The 25,905-nt window shown below is 35.4% G+C and overlaps 1 protein-coding gene and 1 long non-coding RNA gene across 2 annotated transcripts in view; one reads left to right on the top strand and one right to left on the bottom strand.

Annotated features, from left to right (window-relative positions):
• The window catches only part of LOC133516366 (C3 and PZP-like alpha-2-macroglobulin domain-containing protein 8), a 286,831-nt gene that overhangs the window by 182,118 nt on the left and 78,808 nt on the right, over positions 1–25,905 (top strand). Inside the window, exons 8-9 of the mRNA XM_061849275.1 lie at positions 17,700–17,828; positions 18,571–18,725. Of these exons, the coding sequence (XP_061705259.1) occupies positions 17,700–17,828; positions 18,571–18,725 (284 nt within the window). The remainder of the gene's footprint in view (positions 1–17,699; positions 17,829–18,570; positions 18,726–25,905) is intronic.
• On the bottom strand, positions 263–13,942 carry LOC133516365 (uncharacterized). Its single transcript, XR_009799207.1, has 2 exons — positions 5,542–13,942; positions 263–5,314 (listed from the first exon to the last, which is right to left on the bottom strand). It is a non-coding gene; the product is annotated as an uncharacterized LOC133516365 (long non-coding RNA).

Raw genomic sequence — 25,905 nt, 5'->3', positions numbered from 1 at the left:
GCGCGTTACTTTTACCTACATTTAGTCTATACCAGCTTACGCGCGCGTACACGTACGCTTGTATAAAACGCTAATCGGAAACGGCCGTATACCTCATGGTGACACGCGACTATTAGTATATCTAAATTGACCAACGTAGACCCGATACGTACTTCGGACGTAAGTATGGAGTTCTCTACCGTCCATAGACGTAAGGTTAATGTACTAAGGGGGTTAATATTACGGCTTTGTTGATTAATGCGTTGTTTATGGTCACCAAAAACGATTTTCACGGTAGACCATCGAGGTCTACCGCGAAAATCGAAATTTCTCTATCCGCCATTGTATCGCTCGTTTATGCAAGAGTGATAGACGGATAGCAAAATTTTGATTTTCGCGGTAGGCACTTCATACTGATTTTTTTAACCCTTTGAACGCCAATAACACCTAAAGGCGTCGTCGCTCGTCGTGCCCACAGCCCCACGACGCTGTGGGCACGACTAGTAACGACGACTTTAGAAATATAATAGTGCATTCCCTTTTACCATAATTATACCTTATATAAACGATTTTGTAACGCTACTATGTAAACTAAATAAAAAAAGAGTTTAAAAATCTTGCCCTTGGTTCCACTCTAATAATAGGATGTACAGTAACGTACGTCTGAAATATACACCACCTTAATATATGGGCAATAAAGTCGTGTACACATATTTTTGGCACTTTTTTTGTATCGATATTTTCAGACGTGCCCGTACTATTATAGCAGTTTGTCATCCGTTTGCATATCTCACGTACACAGACCATTTGTCACAATTAAAGCTTTCACTACTTAAATTTATTTTTTAGGAAATTTCATGTCACCGGTGAGTGACGTTAATCAGTCCGCTAATTGCGGTTGGTGCGACTGGCCCTTAGTATCGCTTTCAGACTTCGGTTACTAGACATCTCAGTCATTCATTTTCTTCTTGGTCGAATCATCAATTACATAATCAGTTTACCTATTCTCTTTCAGCCTTTTACATTAATATATTATATTATCTATACGACTTTGTATTGTCTCGCCGACTGCATCACATTTCCTTACGATAAGTTTCCTTCCTGTCTATAAGTGATCGATATACTCGTACCACAGGCCATTTACATTATATACAGCTTATATAAGTATTACATTTTAAGTGCAATTTCCAAGGCCTATGCATGCTGCTATTATTTTTTACGGTCACCAAAAACGTACCAAGAAGTTATCTGTAACCGTACGCATTGTTATCCAATCCATTATTATAGTTAACCATCTTCTACCTGCGACTTCGTCTGCGTGGGATGATGATGATGATTGATAAAAACTATCCTATTATCTTCCTCGGGCCTCAAACTACCTCCAGAACTAATTTTATCTAAAGCGGTTTAAGCGTCAAGTGGTAACTGAGAGAGAGATAGAGAGAGAGAGAGAGAGAGAGAGAGAGAGAGAGAGAGAGAGAGAGACAGACGGACGAAAAGCCGAACCTAATATAGACATAAAACAGCTCTAGAATAGCTACATACTCGTAGTCTTAGCCTACAGGTACAGTTGACATAAAAGTGTTTAAGAGGTTCACCGAGCCACAGGTAGCTGTATTGGTCGCTATAATGCATGCTACTTGTAAGAAGTTAGTGTTACAGCTTAAAGTGAATCGTACAACCTTAACATCCATACACGCAATAAGCAGCTGCTATTTGCGTTTTCTGGGTCTAAACAGGCGTAAAAAAGTCTTTTTCCTACTCCTCTACTGTTATCTGTCATTTATGCATTCATTAACACGAATATAAGAACATACATAAAAGGTTTCAAGAAAAGTCTATATTGTCTATTCCTCATAAAAGCTCTTGTGCTTTTAATCGCTATAACGTTACTGCGATTAATGGCTACCAAAGTTTTAAACTAAGTGCATTGCTGCCAACTTACTCATTTGGTTGCATAGTAAAAATAATTACTTCATAAGTCAGAAACACGCATGTGACACCCGTAATATAGCAACACCCATAGACTACGAAGACCGCTTAGCGTTGCTTGTTAGTCTCCGTAGGCTACGGTGGCCAAAATTGAGAAAAGACTGTCCAAAATTTTAATTTAGCAAGTAGCAAGTACCAGGGCCTCATGAGTTACGAGAAGGTGTCGCTGACCGGCCGGCCGCGGCCCGGGGCGGGCCGGGCGCGTAACAAGGTATGCTCGCGCGTCTTGGCTATATACTTTTGCTGTAATTTGTTTACCTAAATTAAGATTTATTTTTGTTGACTCGTAGGAAAAATATTGTATGCAACGTTGTATAAGTAGGTCAAAAAATGCTCGTGGCGTATTCCTTTACAATGTTCGCCTACGCCTTCGGCTCCGTTCTTATACAACTGTTGCATAAAATACTATTAGAGCTCCTTATATCGGAAAAGAAAATAATACTTCACCCTTATAAGACGCTATTGTAGATCCTGTAGTTACAAACGAGTTACATCTTAATAATGATGTTACTGGAGTCTTACAAGCTAAACCTATAGCTTAGCAAGTACCTATAACGACATCCTAAGGTGACTAATTAATCAATAAATAAAATAAAAACTATACATTATAACGTAGGTACTTAACAAAAATAGATAGAATTATTACACAATATTGTCATTATGTTGGTATTTATGCACTTAGTACAGAACTTCTCGTATATTGTTTCTTCTTCTCTAAAATTTAATAAGGTGGGCAGCAAATATTAAAATGGTATACTTTATGAATTGTATATACAGATGTCAATCACAATGTAATAAATTAACTGTGATGATGAACTGTGGCCATCGTGGGACTCGAACCCACACCTCTGGATTGCCGATCCGAAATTTGTATCATACTTTTATAATAAGAGTCCCTTTAAAATATGAATAATAAAATAAGTATATAGTTATTGACAGTGTTATTAATTTCGCCGTCAAAATCTGCAGAGAACGTTATCAATGGACAACAATATTTACATTCATCTTTTCGCCATTATATTTCACTCCAAAAGGCAAGCTTGGATCACAAAAAAATGCAACCTGAGTAGATAGTAGCAAAGGAAAAAAAAATGTACAATAACCTCATCAAGTGTTACAAATGTTGTCCAAAAAAAGCTGAAAGGCTCATCTATATAGGTCTAATACTGAAGGAGTAATACTTATAGATACTTAATTTACGCTATTATAGCATGCACTCGTCTACATCTTATTTCTTCCACTAACCCTATTGTCATATCATATATGTAAGTAAGTAGAATTAAACCCTCAAAAGTACCCTAGAAGTGACTTTAATACTACATACAAGTTTAAGGTTGACATAATATATATGAGGACGATACAAGAAAAAAGGGCCTTTCTCAAATTGGTAAAAAGGAATGCTTTTCTTACTACTACTACTAAACACATACCATGGGCAATCGTCATAGTCTCAATTTATGGATCCCATGAATTAATCACACAATAAAAATGTCTGTGCATTAGAACAGAGTATATCCACAGAACGTAACATTCTGATATACCATGTCCGGATGATACTGTCTTCTAATGCACAATATAGTTGTTTTATTAGGCAATATGGAGAATTAATAATAAATAGGCAAACTTATACTAATACATTTAAGGGTAAATTGTCTTGTTTGCTTCAGGTTCGATCTTATAGGCTGGTCACACATATTGAAAGTAGATACCCGCATCTATGAAAAAGAAATTGTGCGTTTTAGTTTTGGTTACGCTTACCTAGGGTGACTGCTATGGTTATTGGCCACTCCTAACAAATCAGGAAGAAAGAAGCCAATTGAAGTCTTATTGTTATGAGTGGCCAATTCCTATGTAGTGGCCAATAACTATAGCAGTCACCCTACTTAATTTATTTTTTATACATGAAACAAGCGTTTCAAATTTAGTGCTCTCTAAATATTTTAATTTCAAATTATTTATTTTCAACCATGTACAGTCAGCGTCAAATACTTCGTAGCAGTCAAAGTAGCCAAATAGTTCGGTACACCATATATTTAGTATGGTGTACCGAACTATTTGGCCACTTTGAATGCTACGAAGTATTTGACGCTGACTGTACACAAACACATACAATACGTACCTACATAAAATAAAGTAACACACAGTCATAATACCTACAACTTTGGGAACAAATCAAATCATATTATTAAATATTTTGATTTGTGTTTTTTTTTATTAAGTAGTCACAGTAGTAAGTCGACATAGTAAGTAGTATAATATAAATTATAAACTGAAAAATACAGTCTGTGGCATGCGCAAAACTCAACGCAGTCGGCGATCATTTTAGACTGCTACTCGCTAGACCTGATCGCTTCAGTGAGTGTAAAATTAAAGGGAGTTAACAGCGACGAAAGAGCTTGTCAGACTGTCTTCTCTTATAGATGGACTTCCCGACATTGACCTTTACCGAAATTCAACAGCGTAAAACACAATAAGTCCAAATTCATTTAAATATCAGTAATTACGTACCACAAGGCAAAACGGCTCCTTGTCGATATATGTGGGCCTGGTCGCAATGGGAGGGCACAACGTGTCGTCATGGAGGCCCTCGGGAAAGACTTTCAGTAAATCTCCACGTTCACTTATTTATTACAATATGTACACAAGTACATCACATTATATTTGTTTTTCTTGATTTTATAACAATCATCTTAAAACCGTGGCATACTTTTGGATATTCTGTCATCTTGATTTATAATTAAAAAAAATAACTTTTCGCATTTTCGGGCCCAATTTTTAGCTGGTCAACTTTTTTTTGTATGAAATATTAATGTCTACCTCTATGAGTACATAATATAATTAACGGATCGTTTATTTCAATGAAATATAAAATAAAAATACATATTGTATGTGTTTGCGCCATACGACTACATATAGTTGAACCGAATTCTAAGACTGCCTCTTCGTCTTAGACGCTAAGAGTCCTGGTTGCACAATAAAGTACTTAATAAGAAAGTATCTAATAAATTAAAAAGTTACTTAAGAGAAAAATTACTGCCTTATGTAAAACGTTTCTGTTTAATAATAATTTTTAATTTCGTTGTTATGTTATGAAATGTTAAGAACGCAAACATTTGATTTATATAAACGTTATTATGAATGTCTGCCTACATGGAATGGGGTCCATTTGACTTTGAGATTAGAGAACGAGTGATGTAGCACGGTAATATTACCTATTAGGTACCACAATATGTACATATTTATTAATAAACATACCTTATGACAGCAATCTTTTTTTCAGGAGCAGTTCCGCTGAACACTTAATTCCTCTGGTTTCGTTTGCATATCATTACACAAATTTTCACTGCAAGTATTATACAATATATATTTAAGTTATCATGTTTATATACATACAAGTACATATAAGTTTTGGGTCATTATATATAACAAGTAATATTTACAAATGATAGATGTCCATTAGGATATAATACTAGCGTCTCTAATTATCGAATCTTGTAAATTACAATTGTTTATCTCGCTTTTGAATTTATTAATGATCTGCCGGTAGGGTGCAGAGTAAAATATACTAACTTTGTAAATCAGCAGCACCGTGGGTCTTGGCCTCCAGTACAGGATACGCAACTCGCGTTGTTTTGCGCGACTTCTCGCATAGCATCGTTGCTCAAAATTCGGAATCTTCCTCCAACGAAACCTGATTTAATATAAAACTGTTTTAGGTACCTATCGAAGTCTAGTTATTATTTATGTTACCCTCTTAATTAAGTAATATTATTTATATTGCATTTATTTAAGTACTAGTTTCTGCCCTCGACTTCGTACGCGTAGACGTAGAATGATGATGAATCATAGAAACTATCCTGATGTCCTTCCCCGGCTCTGAAACAATCTCCATACCAAATTTTACACAGAGTTTATTTTTTATTTTATTGATTCAAAAAATTTACACAGCATTACAGCAAACTAATACACTGTGAAATTTTTAATAGACAGTATGTATACAAACTAGGTACATGATACAGTCTAGAAAGGAAAAAGAGAACAAATGTAAGAAAGAAAAACAAATAAAAAACAGAAGATTCTCGCTTATCCATCGTCTCACAGAACTTCATACATTCTTTACACATATCCATCCTACTACTTGCAAATACATTACATTCCGGTGCTGATGCGAGGAGCGCGATATATTGTAGAGCGCGGACAAGTGGTGATTTGCCATGGGACATAGTGCGTGTTTTAGGCACCGCTAATAGGTGACGAATTCGTGGTCGGAAATTAAATTGGGCCTTAGCCACAGATGGAACGAACAGGCGTACGAGCTGTGCAACCAGTTCAGGCCAGTCTGAGTTCCACCGTAAGACGTTACATACAGTAGTCAATAGCCCGTAGTTACGTCTCACCTCTAAGGAATTAAACCCTAAAACGCCAAGCAGGAACTTTGATGGGTACAAATATGGGTAATACCCGTAAACCTTTTTATATAAGAATCGCAGAAACGCTTTCTGGATTTTTTCCATAAGCAAGACGAGTGATATAAGTTATTATCGCATTTATAATATTTATAATATATATAGTAAGAATGGTAGAAGTGTGTAGATTATCGTAAAAAAATAAACAAAATGAAATAGATATTAAACAATGGCGACGCCTTTTCGAGAGAAAGAAACCTTTTTTAATTCTGAGTTCTAAACTTTGACTAGCACTCAATTATACTTTAGGCTCCTGGGCGGAAAATGGATTACCTACACAATGATACTTGAGACCGTGTGATCGACAAGAACAAACTCATCTCCACTTTAGGAAGTTGTAAGGTAATGCCCTAATATATATTTTTTACATCTAATACCATTGGTATTGTTTCCTTGTATACCTATATACCACTGTAACTTGGAATGCGACTCGCAAAATGCTATTAGACCAACCCACTTGTGGGGCTATTTAGAATATTGATAACGGGTATCCATATTATGTAAAGCTTACCGTTTGTATTTTGTACCATCGTAATGGAAGACGGGAGTTAAATCAAAAGCGCAACTACATACATACATGCATAAGCAACATATGGATGTGTTTAATAAGATAACTTTGTCAAGTTTACATGATCAGTAAAAAACCTATTCTGGTCAATTCTATTCAGTTTGCGAAGAATGCCTATTCAGTATATATTATGTATACTTTTTTATTCACACTGATTAAATTTACGAAGTTTATTTAATTTCTAAGAGTGGCGAAAGTACGTCCAATAAAAACCTCTCAAGTCTCCACATATAAATTAGTTTTCTAACAAGGATTCGAACCCAGAGTCGCTTTTTTCTTAGCCAGGGTTTCTATCCAAAAGGCAACAGTTATCTTAGTTTCAATTCTGCTAAGTGGTGCAGTAAGTGGATTGTAACATCTATATTTTCTTACCAGGATTCGAACCTGGGACCGCCTACTTATTAGATAGGGTCGCTTAGGCTTAAATTAGGCTTAGTCTTCGTCTCAGTTTAAAGTAGTTTGTAGGGATCCTTCTTACAAATATCAACATCTTCGTCACATGTAATATACGAACACACATACATACTTAACGATATGATTCCATACTCGTACATACCTACGTGCACGGCAAATACTTCGCTTTACATTATGATACAAAATCAATAGATATAAATAAGGCTTAATTAGTACCTACAACACAAGCCTAGGTACCTACAACACAAGCCTTATTGAGCTTACTGAGGGACTTAGTCAATGTAATAATGTCCTATAATATTTATTTATTTATTTATTAGTAACATAATTAGGTACTTATTATAATGAAAGGTTTTTTTTTGCAATGTTTCAAATTGGCTAAGAGGTAGTTAGTTAAAAATATGTATTGCGTACGCGATCCAATATTCCCTTCTCATCTCCTGTAGACAGGATTTCAGGATAAAACTAACCTACATCCTATCTCCGAGGACTCCCTGAATTGAACTTCATTTGAATCAGAGTTAGATACTAATCGCATTTATAATATTAGTATGGATTTACATTTAACATTACACTTATTAGATATACCTAGTCAAATGTTCCGAACTCTACAGCCGCTACTTATACGTATAGTCAGCATCAAAAGTAGCTATCATTCTACATACATTCATACACACATTGGACATACATGCCTACGCATGTGTAGTCTTTAAGAAGCTAATACTAAGTACTATAAGTTTAAATTAAAAAAAAAAAAACAGTGATAATTACAACAATGTCACCTCACAACCATCTAAAGTCCCGGATAGACGTGCGAGTAAGTTCGCGAACTTACAGCTCGACGACCTTTTTCGCTCGTGTGTGAGCCTAAGTACGCGTACTTTACAAGCGAAAAAAGTCGTCGAGCCATAAGTTCGCGAACTTACTCGCCCGTCTATCAGCCACTTATGAACCATCGCTGGTGTATCACAAATGCTTTACATATAACTTAACCTAAAGAGATACGTCTCTATACACAAAAAACCGGCCAAGTGCGGGTTGGACTCTACGAAGGGTTCCGTACAATTATCTATAAAACGGCAAAAAAATATGTTTGTTGTATGGGAGGCCCCTTAAATATTTATTTAATTTTGTTTTTTATTAGGTATATGTATGTATGTATGTATGTATATACTTTATTGTACATAGAAATAAAAACACGAAAAACACAGATACAGAGTAAATTAAATACAACAAAGGCGAACTTATCCCTGTATGGGATCTCTTCCAGTTAACCTTTGAGGAAATGAGTAAAACAGAAGTAACGGTGAATGAATGACAAACACAAACAAAAGTGTACAATTACTGAAATTAATGAAATGCACGTATATTTTGCTATAGCGGCAACAGAAATACATTATCTGTGCAAATTTCAACTTTCTCACTATCACGGTTCATGAGATACAGCCTGGTGACAGACGGACGGACGGACAGACAGACAGACGCACGGACGGACAGACGGACAGATGGACGGACGGACAGACGGACAGACGGACGGGCGGACGGAAGGACGCACAGATGGACGGACGGACGGACGGACAGACGGGCGGACGGACGGACAGACGGACGGACGGACGAACAGACGGACGGACGGCCGGACAGCGGAGTCTAAGTAATAGGGTCCCGCTTTACCCTTTGGGTACGGAACCCTAAAAAATCAACTGCGACAAAATACTTTTGAACGCGAACTGTACAGATATATTGGAAAAGTGTTCGATGGTGGCAGATACTTTTGGCGCGTTGTTTTATCCACTATGATAGATGCTGACAGTACCACTCTGAAGATTATTTAAATAAGTATTTAGGTTAAAACTACACACCTACTTACAAAATAAAAACAAGCCAATATTGTCACCAATATAATTATAAATTATCTCCGTTTCAATTTGACAACATCGCTCCGATGATACCTGATCACCGCCGTAGCCAAACTAATGAAGAGCTTTTCGTCTAAGCAATGCAAAAAAAAAACACACACACATTAAGGTATGATGAGTTACACATTAAAGTTTCTTAGTACCTATATAAGGGAATATGACATAAAAAATATTTTATTTCTGTTACGCACGACTCATATTTGGTACCAACTATTTATGTATATTTGTAGCCATTGTACTATAGTTCTCTACCTTGACAAAAGTACTTACATTAATTTTAGGTAACAGTTCTCACATCGTAACAAAAAGGTTACCAAGGTATTTGCAAAAAACATATCAATTAAATTCCCGTACGAGGATTCGAAGCCAGGCTCGCCTACTTCATAGACAGAGTATTGGGAATACGAGTATGTACTCGTAATTAGTGGTTCTTCTCTAAGCTAACCCACAGACATAACTCGGCAATATTATGCGATTATTTTTTCTGTTTCTTGGGATATCAGTATATTTGTAATTTATTCATTTATTTAATCATATGACACTATTACAAATGTTGGTCGAATTTCAAAACAAATAAAAAAGTATCAAGGTTAATCACTCAGTGGGTTGCGTTTTCATAATGAGAAAATCGAGACTTTTCGAGGATAAATTCATATGATCTTAAATACTTAAAGAAGATATAGGCTTACATATCTTTGACTTACTTGTTACGAACATACATGCCTGCGCATGTGTAGTCTTTAAGAAGTTTAAGTTTAAATTTAAAAAAAATCGACAATTATAACAATGTCACCTCAAAACCATCTAATAACCATCGCTGGTGTATCACAAATGCTTTACATATAACTGCAACTAGATCAGTAGAACTGATTTGGAAATAATTGGGAATATACATTTCTATGTATACACAATATCTTACCATAAATGCATTGTAATGTGTCTCGGTTTCGTCAGGCATAAGTTTCCGACTGTTAAAATAAGGATCGCCCTCCACTTCTTAATTATTATAAGAAGGTAGCTCAACATGGTTGCTCTGGTCCATTCATGGTTTGTCTCCTTGTATATCCAGGCCAGTTGAAAGCAGATTTGCAGTTATGAAAATAAAAAACATTATCAGTCACAATCACTTATATTTTAACTGAAAAATACACTCACATAATTAAAGATAACTTAAATAACTTTAAGCCCCTTCTTACCCCTTAAGGGTTAAATTTCAGAAAATCCTACCTTAGGACACCTTTACACCATTTGTACTATATATGTAATGTTTTAAATTTCCTAGTTTTAACTTCAACGATTTATTAAGCTGTATGTGTTGTCTGTCAGTATATAAGTAACGAAACTGTTTTATAAATAGGTAAGTTTTTGCCAAAAAAAAAAAGTTTTTATCTTTTTTGGGTACAAACCTTTGTCGCTGACTGTACTTTTCTTACCATAGGTAACTAAATACTCATCGAGATAATTCTAAAAACCCCAAACACAATATAGTTCCGTTGTTTCATCACAGAGTTTCTATGGCCACCTCCTGTATCCGTCATCAGATCAGCTCGATGGTACCATAATATTGCATTGTCACCCGACTTATATGTTATTATGTATGCAAATCTTCAGCTTAATCGGGAATCGGGAAGTGGGTCAATTTTAGTTTCCAAGATTTGACCCACCCTAACTAACAAACTTACATACTAACAGAGCAAGTTAAATAAAAGCTTGTATGGGCTTACATAAACAAATAAAGATATCCGTGTTCATCATGCTAATAAATGCCCTTATCGGGAATCGAACCCGGGATTTGCAGTTTTGTGGGTAGAATCACCAGCAACTACTCGTAAGCTAAGCGACCGTCTTAGATTGCCGACTTGCTGTAACATTACTAAAACCTGGTGCTTATATAAATACTTTGTCAAAATTCAAAACTAGTAATTCATTTTTCATTTTCTTCTTCTGGAACTTACTTTGCATAAGTATCTAAACAATCGTTTTATAACGGTTAAGCTAATTTAATAAAATGAAACCTGTAAGTATGTGATATGAATAAACTAAACTAAACTATCGGACGGGCCGGGCCGTACGCCTGGTTGCCTCTGTAAAAAAGAGTAGCTTATACGTTTTTACTACCTACATCCTCAATGTCATTATCATTATTATACCTATATACACTCCTAGTCTAATGGCTCTAACATACAAATAGACAAACAGACAGACAGACGGACGGACGGACGGACGGACGGACAGACAAAGGACGGACAGCTGGGAACGGACGGACGGACGGCCGACGAACGAACGGACGGACGGACGGACGGCCGACGAACGAACGGACGGACGGACGGACGAACGGGCGGACGGACGGACGGATGGATCTTTATTGCCATTTTGGCTACGAAACCATTAATTCTAAATATTAGAACGTCGTGCTCGACTATAGTTAACTTATAACAAATAATGCTTATAACCTCGGAATACAACAAGTATAATAATAATAATAACTTAAGAGTAGTGAAAATACCTTTGAAATCATTTATTACTCACATATACTTGTGCATCTTATTTCAATTGTTCCAAACATGACTAGGATAGGTAAATTGGTTTATTATGGAGTTCCGTTGATCATTATACGATCTTAATGAGCCTCTTTTTCAACAAATAAATCTAATGATCAGATATGGAATATAAAGTATCTACCTAACTACAGTATTTATTTGTAAAGAATAAGTATAGTGTTTTTACGTGGTAGGTGGCAATTGGTTGCTTATTCTGCTATTAGTACTTTACAGGTTATACCAGCATGCTATCTTACGAACGACTATAAAGCTATCATCATAATACTTATAAGTAAACATTGACGGTGTAATGTTTTTTAGGAGCAGCTCCAATTCATCAAGAGTAATTTATTTTTTAGACACATCAAAGACATGCACACAAAAACTGTTAAAATCATAACTCTATCTTTTTGGGTTTGTCGTTATCTCGTTAAATAAAATCAGCCGGATGGAGAGCCTCCTTCTTTTAAAAGTCAGTTGGAAATACAATAATAATTATCGCAGGTCTGCTAGTCCGCTATACTTATAGTCAACAGCAGCAAACGCATGCAATCTTAGTAGAATAAAAGTCAACTAACCTTGTCAATAGGACGGAACACTGATCAAATCTTGGGAATTTATGGTTTTTATTGTAAATTAGTTTGGTAGATTTTCTTTTAGAATTATTTTCTGTAAATAAATTTATGATTTTAAATGGCACCCGATATAAAATGACAAATGTCACTTTTATTTTTTAGTGCTTATTCATAGACTATGATGACGCCTTTCTAAGATGTTTGGACTAGATTGTCGATTTTAATCCTGGAGGATTTGACAATTGGAGACGCCTTGCCTGAATTTTCTGTACAAAACAAGCCTGTTACAGTCTACTGATTTTTGCGGGGGAGGGGCACGTCAAACATCTATGAAATTATGACGTAGAAAAATAACACTTGCTCTGCGTGTGCTATCAAAATCGTTGCAGACTTGTCTTGTTCCGACTGTAGTCGTGCCCACAGCCCCATATCGCCAGGGACGACTAAAAATGTCTGTCATAAGACACTCAAAATAAACTTGACACTTACAAGTTAGGTATACATTAGCTTGCTTGCGCCCGGGACCTTGGCATGTCAAAGAGGTTTTTGTTTATGATGTAAATAAACCCTTCGGCCGCGTATGTAACCGGAGTTTTGTAACCAGTTACATAAAAATAAAAAATGATCCTCATAGGATACTGGTATCCAAGTAATAGGATTTTTACCTTTACTGATACCTGTATGATTGTTCGTAACTAGTATCCAGTAAGGAATAAATAATACTCTTATGAAACCATGAGTCAACCGGACCCATGCTTTACCGAGGACCTATACCATATTATTTTTTTTGTAATTGAAGACATCTGGAATAAGTGACGAATATCGTGGTGAGAAAAGAGTGAAAAGTACCAGGGCAACAGAAAGTATTACGCTTAGTTCATGATATTTGAGTTGCAAAGTTATGCCCGTTTCACACGAGGGCAGAGCAGCGGGGCAGAATAGTAGGCAGCACAAGCTGAGACAGAACAGTACTATACTATTCTGTCTCAGTTTGTGCGTTCAGGTTGTAGCAGTACCGTGCTAGGTGTTATGAAAACGTCAGTTATATAAAGAATGTGGAGTGCATGATATCAAAAGAGGTTGATAATACCATACCTATCTTTCAAGCAGTTACCTGCGAGGAATATAAAGTACTTACTCGTAATCATTAGGAAGTTTTCCTAGGTTGTAACTCGGTTACGTGAAAGGAAAAAAATATATCACTTGGATACCAGTATCCTATGAGGATCATTTTTTCTTCTTAGGTAACTGGTTACAAAACTCCGGTTACATACGCGGCCGAAGGGGATGTAAAGCGTAAATGAAAAAGCTAATTTAGCCTTGCAGCGCGTTTATAAATAATATTGAATGGCGTAATATTATTTCTATGATGCTAGAGTTTTGTAATCAATAAAAACGTAAAACCTAAATAAAAAAATAAATAATACTAAAGTTGAAACTAAGTATAGAAAATAACAAAGGAAAAATAAAAATATACTTACCTACAAAATAATAAAAAAACCCAATCACAAAGAGAACACCCCGTCCAATAAATCTGCCTGCGGCATGGACCCCATGAAACTGGCGGCGTTACCTCTCTGTATCGCAAGGAAGATACGTTTAGAGAGGTACGCGCCAGTCCTGGGGTCCCCTGTTGTGTCGACAAGCCGCGCCGACAGTGCCCTCATAAATGCTTTCATGTCGGCTGACCAGGGACCAAAAGTCTCAACCGAGAGCGCCGCGCAAACTCATAGACTTTGAGTAAGGCCGAGTATTTGCGGCGCTTGAGCATCTGGGCCTGGTCAACCGCAGCGCCGGCCTGATTGCGGGCTGCCCCAATGTGGGACTGTGGAAAGGTGTCGACACACGTTGCGTCCCACACCAGTACGATAGACGATTCAATAGATTAAATAAATAACCATATGCTGTTTTTTCCTTGTGATTGACATCTGTATAATATACAATTTATAAATAGTATATTGTTAGCCAAGAGATGAAAGGCACCCATTTGAATTGGTGCTTTTCACCCGAGTTAAACACTTTAATTTTCATTTCATATTTGAGGAAATTAAAAGACTTGTACATTTCACAAAATACTGCTAAGTAGGTATAAACTAAAATAATAGGTAGGTAGGCATAAAGTTGAAATAATAATAATAATAAACTTCAGTAGCGTACTTTCAATTAACAATTTCGGTAAAAATATCGGTATTTATGGAATGGAGAGAGACAAATCCATTTAAAACCAAATTTTAATTGCTTATCGTACAAAAAGATGAACTTAAAAAGTACAGTGCTCTAAAGCAGAAACTTATCATTTTCTGTACACTTTTTAGAACAACGGCCCACTTCCAGAGAATGAGAAATGAAAAGCATATATAACAAAATCCCGCTGGACTTAAAACAAACCACTGGTGACGAATGTTTCAATAAAAACTTAAATCCAAACTAGTGTCTGACGCGTACTGATCAGTCGATGCCTTTTACGAGACCTAGCATTATATCAAGTAAGTGGGTAAAACAAAGTATATATAAAAAAAACACTTGCTCAGCCTTGCCTCTCAAACAAACATAATAAGTACGGACATTTGAAATTTTATTTTAGGTTTAATTTTATTAAAGAATAGAATTTGCAGTTAAACAGTTAAACCATTCTATTTAGAGGCTCATGGTTACTGTTCTATGGTAAAAGAATGAATATGTATATACTACTACAAAATACTACAGACAGTACATCAGAACCTTCAATCGTATATGACGAGGGCTTTCAATGAAAAACGATATTCAACTCACAGTCTTTCCTGGACAATACTGATTACAAAATCATAGTACACGTTACATTACTTAGCCTAAGCAAACCAGTGGGTTTGATTTGATCCCAAGAACCACCACTAACGCCATCTTCTCCCGCTTCTTTTCGTCTGAAGATTGATTTAGCTCTATTTGTAAAAGATAGCGTGATTATACACTTGTTAAAAGCGATTGATGGCACAATTCAGCCGTTCTCCGACATTTATATCACGCAGCACAGGTTTTGCATACGCCAGACGCTTAGCAGCAAGGAATCTGCTGTCTGGTTACACGCTCTTCCGTCTGTACACACTGAAACTCTCTTCGAATATCACACTTAGTGCTTTGCAATCTGCCTGCGACTCGGTGCCACTGCGGTAATGATGTCGACGCCGACGTGATCGACCACCCGAGGTCCTCGCCACGACGCCTTTGAACACAACAGGCACGCCGCGCTCAACGATATTCTCAGTCGGTCTCTTATTGTCAGCGTCAACATGCTAGTTCTACATCAACTAATTTCAATATAGCCCAACATTCTCAGGGATGATGGGAAGAGTGACGGAATTTTTAGCTAGACTTCTTGAACGTAGCCACAGCGTTTCAAGATTATTATTATAGTTATAATATAAATGGCACAATGTTTACGAAGTCGTGGTTGAGTATTTAATTTTTTTCATTTATACATTCAAAATATCATGACTGTATTAGCAAATTGTTCACTAATGATTGAAAATGTCATTTTTGACAGAAGGTGACAACTCTATTTTTGTTCATGCATAGACAATTTGTTATAACTTATCTATATACGTTTTAATAAAATGATGGAGTAAGACCGACGGCATTAACGTCACAATAACGTCGTTCTTAAATGTAAATATTTAAGTACAATTATGACATGTAGCGGCATCTATTGTTGAGTAGAAAACATATTTTGTAGAGATTCAAAAGAATTAAAAGCACAGATTTGTAGGCTTTTACGACGCTAAAATTCTCTCTTCTTCTCAGAATATATGCGTCCACTGCTGAAGATATGCCTCTTTCATGGATTTCCATGTTGTTCTGTATGCAGCGGTTCTATTCCAGGTCGGTCCTGCCGTCTTTCTGATATCGTGCGACACTTATGAAGATACGAAAACTATCCATCACCCGAGAGGCATTTGACCGATTTTTAGGCTTCTGTACCTCGGTTAAATACGTCTATCTGTCCAGCTGTAGCCTATTTTTCCCGAAACTATGTAACCAGTTAATAACTACAGTTAACATTTGGTACAGATATTGAAGTACCTAAGTCTGTAACCCAAAGACGGCCATGAAACGTATATAAATTACTCTTAAAAATTAAAAAAAAAGTTATGCAAACAATATCGTGTTAAAATATTGAATGAAAGGACTCATTAAGAGAATCTCTTTATAAATTAAAGATAAATAGTTTAGAAGTTATTTAAGATATGGGTAAAAAATAACCATTCCCCCACCTTCCGGCCTAGAACAGGAGTGGCGCGCCAGGATATCGCCCGCGAAATAGACTACCCGTATTTTTGAAGCGGTATTCATTAGAGAGGGACTGGTAATTTATCTCACAAGTGAAATACTGTCGCGGCACTTCTGTGCTGAAGTCTTCTTGTCTCCGAAACTACAGTCCTTAAATTTTTTGAAAAAACAGTTCTTTAACTATAAATTATTCAGTTCAATAAGGTGTTTTACTACTACTAATTAGGTAGGTACACCACAGTAGATTTACAGTATTGTACACTAAACGTACTTTTTATACCCACATAAATCCCATAATGGGTCACTGATGCATTAAATTTGTTAACATAGTAAACAAAAAGTAAATTAAAGTATACTTAATGCACCCATAATTGGTCACAGGTGCATTAAATTTACTGTCTGTTAGCTTTGTGCACCTCAGGTGAACAAAGGGGAATCAAATATACTTAAAGTTTACTTAATACCCCCAAGAAAATCATAGGTGAACTAAGTGTATTTTTAGTTTACTTAATTGACCCGGGTGATCTGAGCTGGGTGAACAGAGTCAACTACAGGGAATTTTTTATGCGGGTAGGTAGCTGTCTATAGTCCGACTCGTAAGCTCAAAGTACAGTTCCAACCGGAAGAAAGCATACAACTTGGCATGCACAGGGACCATAAGGAGCGTTTAGGCATGGAACTGTAGATTTTGGCTAGATAGATTTTAGATTCTATTTTTTTTCTAACCTGCATAATCTACGTGGATGTCAAGTTTGATGCTTGATGATTTTTTAGGGAAATGAGTAAACTAATTAAAATCATTTTTTTGGAGGTAAATGTCTGTATTTTACGCAAGAAAATACAATAGTCATTTTCTGTCTATTCATGACCACCAATCTAACATGCCAAATATAAAGAATTGAGAAATAGGTACAATATAGTATGCAATTTCAATTTGTATGCTAATTTACAAAACCTGTATTAAAATTATTGTTATTTTGTTATAGGCTGAACTCGTCGCAGTTGAAGGCAAGGAAATTGAGACACACTACGTTTTGGCTCGAGAGAGGATTCGGCGATGGAATTCTACCTCTAAGTGTTACCTTCTTGTAGAAAATCTACCAACACCGCTTCAGGTTAGATAAAATATTGAAATTAGATTTACGTTATCTTATAGAGCAAACATAATTAAGTGCCAAATTGTTTCAATGTAGGCAAGCCGGTTGGAAATTTAAACGACTTTGTTAAATCCCACTCCCAGACATTAAAATGATAGAAAACTAGCCAGTTTATTATGCAATCATTCCTATTGATATTTAAGTGTCTACAATATAAAAATAGAGCTTATTTTTAAAGCTACCCCGCTCATGCCATCAGCCGTTATCAATGAATTCATTCATAATTTTGGTAAGTATATGTGTGTATGTTTATGCTGTATTGTTTTTATTCTTTGAAGTTATAAAAGGCAATTGATGACAAATTAAAATTCATCATTCATATTATACAGTGTCAATGATAATATTATATTAATTTGTCACATAATTATTCCAAAAAGTGGAAATGTCAATCGAATATGTCCGTTAATAACTCTAAATAATTCTACGGATTACACTAACGTATTTTTAGTCACTCACACGACATGTTTGACTGTTCTGGTGGTTATCAATATATTTACAACTTCAACGATTTCTCTGAATAGGTACATTTATTTTCGCTGAACATTTGGGTTGTCAAAACGGTAGCCTTTAAGGTCCTCTATCATTAGCCTTCGTTTGATCCGTTCTAAATAACACTGAGTATAATCTTGTAAAAACATTTAACGTAAAGAGTATAATGACATCCAAAGTGAATGCCTAAACGTGCCTTCGCTTATAACAGGCGGGCGGCGTAGCGAGCGCCAGCGTGTGGTCGTCCTGCGGTTGCCGGCAGAGGTTGCTGGCAGCCGTGACGACCGGCGGGCGCGCCGTGCACTGGGCGGCCGTTCCGGCGCGCGACGCTGCCAACAACGCTGACCTATGCCGCTTCAACTATACGTAAGTTTTTTTATTATAAAATGTCGCGTATTCAAATAGGTACTTTTGATATGTATTTGAGTAATTCAGAAAATTACGAGTGACTAGCAGTTTCCTTATAATTAGTACTTCCGTATCCGACTTCCATAGTAAGCAAGTACTTCACTCCCTTAAAGGATAATTTACATGAATGGAATTACCCAAATACACCTTGCGGTTATAGCAATTGTTGTCGTTTATCGATGACTCGATATGTATATGAGACGAATGGGAGAAGCAATATGAGTGATAAAGTTTGTACGGGAGTACTAATTGAGGCGTGAGGGAAAGGAATGAATAAATTCAAATTCAAGATGTTTATTGCATATCATTAGGAGGACATTGTAGGTGGTGGGTTTACATGTAACACCCTGCAAGGGCACAGCAATATGCTTATGACCAACATATATGCATATAATTAACATTATAGCTAACATGTTTATCCTTTAAAAATTCATTAAGAACATAAATAAATAAATAACAGTAATAATAAAAAAGTAGTAAATCGTAAATCGAATGATTTGTATTCTCTAAGATAATGAGCTGCATGTAAATTAAGTATAAGCAAGGTATAGCGTCTTTATTTTCTGTTGTTAAAGTTTAATAATCTTACCTAAACCTACTTTACAAATTCATAGAAGTTAAATCAAATTGTATAAGTCTGGTTTGAGCAGCAAAGAATGTTATTATTCTATAAGTGGAAACTGTTATGGCTTGTGTGTATTCTATATTTGTTGTGTTAAACATATGTATTATTTTTCGCTGTTTGTTTCCCATTAATAAATAAATAAATTAATTAATTAACATTGTAATAACAATTGTTGATTAAAAATGTTTATTAAACACCGGCAGTTACCACTAATAATACCATTAATACTACTAGCCACTTCTAAATGCTCAAACTTTCGGGTAAAGGAGCTGTAATCGTACCTTCTATCGGCTCGATTCGTAATACGATACGTCAATTATTTTTCAAGCAAAAACGTCACTTTTGACACTGACATATCCGATCTATATCGTATATAGACCTAATATTTGATGTATCTTAAAATTAGATCTGGACCGTGTGTCTACATAACATAAATATAGCTTTCAAGATTGGATGGATTTGCCAATCTGAATGGATAAGTACATACTTATACCTATGAATAATAAACCTACATAGGTTTATTATTCATAGGTATAAGTGATCTACATTTAGTATCATTTCAGAATAATATTGTTAAATTTTTGGAATATTCTTATAAATTTCCAGACAATCATTTAAATAATTTCTTAACTTTCTTTACTTAAAAAAACATAAAACGTCCAAAACATTCAAAACAACTTTTATCTCTTATGAAAAGTGAATAAATAATCTTCATACAAATTTGGAAACTAGAAAGTCATTACAAACTTTTAAATGGCTCTTACTGGCTGATAATAATTAGTTTCCAAAACCAATTAGCTTAAAGTTGAACTTGCATAAAAAATTAGTTTATAAACTAAGTTTATTGGAATTAAATTACGTTTTACAGTCAATTACAGTCAATGTCTAATAGCACATAATGGCACATAATGCGAGTAGCAGTAACAGTAATTTATCATATTTTAGGTTTTACAAACCAAGAAAGTAATACATAAAAACAAACTTGTTATTCATAATTTGGCATTTTTAACTGTAGTAAGTGAAAAGAAAAAAATACTTAAATAAAGATCTGGGTTACGAAAATGCTTCCAACCTGTAATCGCTGCTAGTCTCTTTTCCTTATATTTATAGTTGTGACAAACAGCGATAATAGAATAGAAACTGTTTATTAGGTATTCAAATGAACTAAACCTATTACATATCTTATTGTAGTACAATCTGACACCAACATGGATGCAAAAATATTATGGGAGATTTTTTTAAACACAACAGATTGCAAATATTTTACTAAACTTTTTAAATACATTTACTGGTTACTTGAAACTTTTTTGATCTTCATCGATCTATCTGATAGTTTTTGATTCCTTCTTAAGCCTTCCTATGGGATATCATGGTTAAAAAACGCCGCTCATCTCTGTGTTGGCTGAACGTTAATTAGAATTGACCGTAAAATGTAACGGACGGCTTCAATTTATGGTTCAATTTGTAATGGTTAATTTTCAATTCTAATTAACGTTCGGCCAACACTGGCTCACATACTATATTGACTATTCACAAATTATTCTATTCAAACAATTGTGTTAAATACGTTAGTGCCTGTTTATTTACCTACTGAGGTACAACTTTCTTGAAAGTCCCTTCGAAAAAACCTCTGATTATAATTTTAATAGGTTCGTATAAATTAAGATTCGCCCAAATCTCTCCATTCAAGGGTCATTAACTTTTTAGAATGTTCGTCACTTTACTGCGCCAAAATCTTTGCTAAGATTACGCCTGTTGTGTTTTTTTTCTAATTTCCTTTAAAAGTCGTTTTAATGTCCGCGGAAGAAACTCCAGGAAAACAAGGCGTTTCCAACAACGTACACGGTAACTTTTCGTGTCGGTATGAGTTAGAATTTCGCAAGAGTTTTAGACACAGAAGAACGCAGGAAGTTTCGCGTTTAGAAGTTGGAAAGCGGACTGTAAAAACTTCCTGGAAGTCTGCGCGAGGCTTAGTCTGTGTGATTTATATGTATTTCGAGGATCGTCGGAGTGGAGTATTTAAATGCTGACCTATTTATTCTTTCGCGGGGATTGTGCTATTCAGGGAACCGGGTAAGAACAGCGTCAAAAATATTATATTAGTGGAACATTACAATTATAAACATTCCGTTTCACATAGAATCTGTTTCCGACTTTGATATTGATCCTTTATTGAGATATATATGTAATACCGAAAATACGGGTATTAAATTGATGGTAATTGAAATGGCGTTATTATTATTTATTACCAAGAATCGATAAAAGTCAAAAACTAAGAACTAACAAAAGTAACAAAACCATATTCTACCTTGAAAAGCAGGCAAGACGTGGTATTGATGAATGGGACCCGTGAGCGGCAATAACTCTGTACTAATTTGCGCTCCTTTCTACGAATGCCTCATAAACAGAACCCTATTAACGGCATCTTTGTGAACCAATTGACAAGGTCGGGATTTGAAAAAAATATCGGCTTTTCATTGAGCCTTCAGGTTCTTTCCAAAAGTGGGGCTTTAAGAGGAAAATGTGAAAAGCGAAATAAACAGGGAACATTTTAGAACGAATTGGCCTTCGTAAAAAAACTCGTTAAAAGTTTTTCTTTCCTAGTAGTTTCCTATTTTTGGGAAATAGAAGGTTGTATTGGAGGTAATGATGATAATAAATTAGGGCTTATCTTACTCGGGCTAACAAATAAATCTTCATAATTATTATAGAGTTTGTTTTCTATGTGAGATATGAGACTTTTTTTTACTTTCCCGGGTACTTTTTTTGCTTGATCTATTTGTCGACTTTGTAAATTAACCGAAACAGTTGAAATCAATATTAATTTACAAAATCTGGTCGTATTTTAAATTTCATAATATCAATGTTTTATAACAATCGCTAACAAAGTGTTGTTCGCTGTTTACCTGCATCGGTATTTTTACCCCTTACTCTAAAAATATTTAGGTCGAACGAAGGGTTCAAATGTCAATTTACCGATGCGAGCTAAAAGCATCACAATTGCTTTACACAGCGCTGACAGTGTTACGTGTAAAATGCTCTTTATTCGAGTAATATAAAATGCAGCACCATAATGAAAGGATGTGGGATTACAAATAATATTAGTGTAGAAATTGTAATAGTTCTGAGGGTGAAGAAAGTTTTATTATAAGTAAATTAGTCTAGTGTTCTTTCTCATTGCTTAGTCGGACAAGTGTACGACCAAAAATTAAAATAAATATACGCTATGTGCATAAAAGTAATAATACTATCACTACTATCAGTTGCTTAAAGGTAAGCTGGAAGAGATCTCTTCAAGGTTAAAATTCGCCTTTATACACATTTTTTATATATTTTCTATTTGTTATGTACTTGTTTTGTGCAATAAAGTGTTTAACTACTACTAATACTACTTTTTTGTGTAAATCTCTCCCCAATTCAATTTTTATAATAAATGAAACATTTTTACTCACCGCTTTAAATCAACAGCCAATAACGTAGTGCTACCGCTGCTTAAATACGTACCTTTTATTGCCAATAAAATTCCTAAAAAGTGTGAAATAAGGTTTTTTTTTTTAACTACAGGTTTTGCCTGACACCATCTACACAGGAGTATTCTCAATTGAAACCAGGCCAGCGGTTTCCGAAGCGGAAAAAAATGATCATTTTGCCGGGAAACACGTTTTCCGTTAGTTCACCGATTTGAAAGCATCTGAAACAACCAATCGGTCGGCCTGAAACAGATTTATTTGTCAATGTTATTTTTGGGTTAATATTGAACATGTACATTTAAAAGAAGGAATATAAATAATCAACATGATACTTTAAATAAACATAGATAACTTTCAAACAAAGTTCAATAACATAAATTTAATTACGGTAATCATTTATTTCAGGCATGACCCATATACATGTTAGTAACAGACATATTTATAAATTAATCTAAGTGCGTACTATTTCCTAAAACATAACATAAAAACAATTATGTACCTAATATGGCTAGGACAAAATAAGGTGAGCCTTATACGTTTAGCAAATACAAAGGTTGTGTTTACTTACATTATTAATTCTTTACGACAATTATATGAATACACAACGGGTTTAACACGATTAAATTTCATTATTTTACCTTTTATCTGACGTTTTAGCCACTAGCTGTGGTCACGGAAGACTGACGTCCCATCAAAATGTCAATGGAAATATTGGTAAACAACACTAAACTACCCGAATTACACACCGCTTATATAGTACCTAATTTGATATATTACTGTAGGTTTTTTTACATAAATATTATCATGAATAATAAATTTAAGGTTATCTGTGAACGTCCTCTACATAATATTATACAAAACTCACCAAAACTTCTCCGCTATTTTCCAAAATAATTTATACTTTCAAAAGTTACCAAATTAAGCGTACCACAACATGTCCACCGGGGATAGAGCTGGCCTAATACAGACACAATTCACGAGATGTATAAAACTGAATACCCACCGGCGCTATACATCACAGCCCCTGTCAGTGAGTTCTGCCCGGATTAACATTTGCTGCCGATCAGTTTGGCTTATTTCTAAGTATTAGTTTATACGTAATAGTAGTTTATGTGACTGCTACATAATGAAAAGCATTCAAATACGAGGGTGAGTGAGTTTCTTAAAAGCACCACACGAGTGTTTTAATGCCTAATTATGTCAAAATACATACACTATTTTATTTACACACATATTATAAACTTCACTAACCTCACAGCCGACATTGGGGCATCGTTGCTCTGTGGTGAAACTCGCGGATAAGGGGTGACGTCTCCGAAATATCTTTATCGCTCATTTTACACGAAACTTTAGCTATAAATAATTTGAAAACAACCAAACAAATACATTTTTTTTTATATAGACCTTTGTTCTGAACATTATTGTTCTTTTTGATAGTAAGTTTTGAATAGTTATATGAAGTCTCTTAGTTCAGTGTGCCTATCGGCAAAGGCCTCCTCCAACTCCTTCCAGTATCTTCTCTCTCTTGCCACCCTTGTCCAGAGTGGTCCCACTGTACGTATAATTTCGTCTTCCCATCTTGTTAATTGAGGGCCTTGCGATCTTGACCCTTCTGTAGGGTGCCACATGAGAATTCTTTGGCTCCACTTTTCTGTCTTACATCTTATAGTATGACCTGCCCACCTCCATTTTTGCATATCTATGTGGGTGAGGATATCTGCTACTTTTGTTCTAGCTCTTATGCCAGAGCTGCGGTTTCAGTTCTGTAATTTTACACCGAGCATGCTTCTCTCCATAGCTTTCTGGCACTTTGCAAGTTTATCTCTTTTTTAGTAAGAGACCAAGTTTCGCAGCCATAAGTTAGACACGGAAGGACACATGTGTTGAAAGTTTTGCTTTTTATCCTTATACCTAGATTGCTTTTCATGATTTCTTTAAGTGACCATTATTTGCTCCAGCCGGATGCTATTCTTTTTTCGATTTCTTTGTCCATTTGGTTCTTGAAAGATATTTTTTGACCTAGATATACGTATTCCTCAACGTAAACTAAAATGTATCCATTGACTGTGATTTCTTGAATCCTAGAATTTGTCATCAATTTAGTCTTGTCAGAGTTAAGCTCCAGTCCCACGGCCTTGCTCTATTTTGCTAGATCTGTTAGCATGCATTCTAGTTATTTTGGGTTTTCCTCAAACAAGACTATGTCGTCGGCAAACCGTAGGTGATTTAGGCGTATGCCATTTATGTTGAGGCCAAAGTGTTCCCATTGGAGTTTCGTGAGTTCTAAGACAGCGGCGTTTGATGATTTCTACTTATACTTCGTGTACTCCTTGTTGTTTCAGGCTTGTCCATATACAGGTGTGGTTAAGGCTATCGAACGCTTTTGAGTAGTCGATAAATGCTATAAACAAAGGCTTTCTGTGGGGCTAAGATGGTCGGCTCTTTATCATTTGTCACCATGCCTGTCACATTCTAACAAGTATATAGGCGCGAAAGTGACAGGCTTAGAGACAAGTGATAAAAATGGAACCATGCTGCCACCGCCGAACTCTTTATATTTCTAAATAACTTGTTTTACCGTATGGATATGATCAATTGTAAGTCTTTACTAAATCCAGCCCGTTCGATTAGTTGGCATTCGTATAATGTTCTTGATAATCTTTCTAGTATCACCTTAGCAAAAGGCTAAGTACTAAGGTGATACTAGAAATACAATTTTATACTTAAACTATATACTTAAATTATAAGTTAAAGTATATGCCAAATGGTGGTAAATAGAAACTTTTTTCACGTATCTCACGCATCTGTATTTTTTTTTAATTAAGAGATAATCTAGAGTCGGGGGCCGATTTTCGTATCGTTCGATACCAACTAACATGCGCGATTTGTCAAAATTTCCAGTTGGCATTTCATTTCGAATAAAATGTCATCTCGTCTGATATTAGAGATGTTAGAAATTTGAATGTCATTACCAAATCGATTTTGATAAAATAATTATGGAGTTTGGAATTAAAAGGAGTGAAATCTCTTATGGTAGAACTGA

Source organism: Cydia pomonella, chromosome 3, assembly GCF_033807575.1.
Source record: "Cydia pomonella isolate Wapato2018A chromosome 3, ilCydPomo1, whole genome shotgun sequence".
Classification (NCBI taxonomy): Eukaryota; Metazoa; Arthropoda; class Insecta; order Lepidoptera; family Tortricidae; genus Cydia; species Cydia pomonella.
This window is presented reverse-complemented; position numbering and strand designations above follow the sequence as displayed.